The 3,183-nt window shown below is 27.8% G+C and overlaps 1 protein-coding gene across 1 annotated transcript; it reads left to right on the forward strand.

Moving 5' to 3' along the window:
* On the forward strand, positions 663-2,403 carry LOC107642227 (heavy metal-associated isoprenylated plant protein 39). The gene is made up of 3 exons (XM_016345521.2): positions 663-891; positions 1,247-1,322; positions 2,068-2,403. Exons 1-3 carry the CDS (start codon positions 886-888, stop codon positions 2,334-2,336), a joined length of 351 nt encoding a protein of 116 aa, XP_016201007.1. The 5' UTR covers positions 663-885; the 3' UTR covers positions 2,337-2,403.

The raw sequence follows: 3,183 nt of genomic DNA on the forward strand, positions 1-3,183 counted from the left end.
TACCTACTTAATTGGTAATTACACTCTTGCCAATAGTGATGAAAAGCAACAAAGTCATTAAGATATTAGATAAGTATTTTAAAAATATTGATATTTTAGTAATTTTAATTATTAATTTTTATTATATCAAATATTTCTGAATAACTTATAATTTTCCTAAGGTATATTATTAGTCGAGTTCCGCTAGGGAGACAATGGACTATTTGTACAATGTGTACAATGGGCTATTGAATTACAAAATGAACATCCTCCATACTATCTAAAATAACAATCCGAGTACTAGAGATAATAAGCATCTTCCCAAAAGCTTAAAATGATTTTGAATTTCACCGAGAATCGAACTCTTGATCTTTCGAATCTAGAACTCTAATGCCATATTATAATACTACTCATCTAAAAACTCTATTGTACACATTTTACAAATATTCTATTGGCTCCTCATACTTTCCCTTACTAGTCAGGTAGCTAGCTAGAAAGTTCCCAACTGAAAGGATCCATCCACGAAAAAATAGTAGTATAAACACTAATAAAGAGGCTACAATAATATCAATTTATTATTGTTTGTCTCTTGACTTGGGGGTTGACTTGACTCCTTCAGTCCTTCATCATTGGCTTCTCATCACTTTCCTAATAATCCTACATAGCTGTACTACCTATAGTATAGGGCAATTCACACTATTTAAGAGTTTCGTTCTTCACCACCCTTCAACTGAATTAACATACCATATCTCATATCTAATATACACTAATACGACCGTTACTTCATCAAGTTCTCCAAGCTCATCTTAATTAATTAGCATATAGCTTCATTTCACCCTTTGAAACTTCATTTCAATAATCTTGCTTTAAACTCTTACAAATCATCAAACTCGTCACAAGATAGTAATGAAGGTTTGTTAGAATTATATTATGCATCATCAATCTTTAACCAATATAATCTAGCATGTTGTGTCTCCCATTTTTCATCATCTAATCAGTGCATCTTGAGTTTTAATTAGGATCTTTTGTACAAGTGTTTTATAAGTTAAGAATACTAAAAAAAATTGAATAAAAAAAATTTTTTTTTTTACCAATCAATAATCTAAGGATACTCTTTAACTGAATTAATTAATTAATTTGCTTTGTTTCCATGCATCAGGACTTTTTTTTTTTGTATATGATAATAACATGCTTAGATTTATTTTGGCTTATAGAAAGCTTCAAACTAAGAGCTATTATTAATTTGATTTGTTCTATTAATTAACAGAAAGCAGTGTTCAAGTTAGACATAAACGGTGACAAAGCCAAGCAAAAAGCTATGAAGGCAGTCTCTGGCATCCAAGGTATTCAATAATTATTTCAACTTATTATTGACTAATTAATATATTTAATATTAATACACTATTAATATGAAACAGTTTTACAAGTGGATCTAATTATGTAATGCTATACAAGCAAAAATAATTTTTTACATTGACTGCATGAATAATTATCCAAATGAACAAATATAATTGAATAACTTTGTAAACTATTTTAATTTTTACATTATCAATACATCAAAATTAAACTCTTAATTAATATCATGTATATATTTGACTTATGGACATGCATACATAAATTAGCTAGCTAGCTTCAAGAATAAAGACTGCGTTTGTTTTTGAGAATATGACAGGATAAGACACTGAGAACAAGATATAAAAGAAGACGGAAACATAAAATTTTGTGTTCTTATATTCTGTTTGATGATAAACTAGAACAAATTATGAAAATCTAATTTATTTTCATTTTTATTCATTCAAAAAAATTGAGATAAAAAATATAATTATAAAAAATTAATAAAAATAATAAAAAAATAAAAAATAAGTCTTGTTAGTGTTTTCGTGTTCTTCCTGTTAGGATTGACACAAAATACACTAATTCAATGTTTTGGACACATTGTTTCTGTCCATATCTCCTCTATCAAACACGATTTTGTGTCTCTGTGTCCCTGTCTCAGTGTCCTATCTCTGTAAACAAACGCAGCCAAATTGATTTTTACTTTATTTCAATTATTTTAACATATTAAGTTGTTATTATTACAATTTGTAGGAGTTGCTTCAGTATCAATGGATATGGCAGAGAAGAAATTAACATTAACAGGGGACATTGATCCAGTCCATGTAGCAGGGAAATTACGAAAATGTTGTCACACAGAGATAGTTTCTGTTGGACCAGCCAAAGAGGAAGAAAAGAAGGCATCATCAGAAGAACCTGCTATCAAAGTTTTTGAAACCTATCCTCTTCATTATTATCAAGCCAGAGCACCTTATTATGTTTCAAGTATGGAGGAAAATCCTAATTCATGTGTCATTTGCTAAGTTCTGTAATATCATAGACAAATGGATCAAATAAAATACGAGACACTAAGAGTACGTTTGATTCGTATTTTTATTTTTCATTTTTAATATTTTTTAGAATTTTGTGAATACAAAAATAAAAATTGAAAATAGAAAACATAATTTTAAAAACATAAACCAAACACATCATAGTGTGTGTCAACAATGGAGTGAAAGGTAATTTCCTTGATTGCAATGTTGTTATTAACTCGATGGGAAAACAGTTATATAGATGGTCTTATATTGCTGCTACTATATAGTTTGGAATCAATACTAAAATATTTCTCAGTGACTATTGCAACCGACATTCACGAATGATGATTCAGAGTTTTATTTCATTTTCCTAATATTTAAAATTTTAAATAAATAAATTTATATATTTTTAAAATTTTTTAAAAAAATACAAATTTAATTTAAATTAAGACTCTTAATAATTTTTCTTGTATAATTATTTCAGAGGAATTGAACGAGTGGTTGATAGAGGTTTTTTTATTTTATTTCTTTCAAATTGCTGCTATTGCAAATACAGTTACCACTATCTACTTCTATTAATAATATTAGGAAGAAAAAGGGAAATTATCTGTTAATAGTACCCTTGAAACTTGATAGAATAAGTGATATATGGGTTCAGTTAGTTATATAGATAGTTTAGCTTTCTATTTATAGTAAGTTTGGTTAGTAATATAACTGTTTTTAGTTAGTGATCTGTTCAGAGTCTAATATTTTATCATTGTGTAAGGCGCTCTGCTTCCTCCTATATAAGGCAGCATTCTCATTTATCAAAGGTAATTAATTCAATACACACATTATCACTCAGTAAATTCACAAA

Source organism: Arachis ipaensis, chromosome B05 (assembly GCF_000816755.2).
Source record: "Arachis ipaensis cultivar K30076 chromosome B05, Araip1.1, whole genome shotgun sequence".
NCBI lineage: Eukaryota > Viridiplantae > Streptophyta > Magnoliopsida > Fabales > Fabaceae > Arachis > Arachis ipaensis.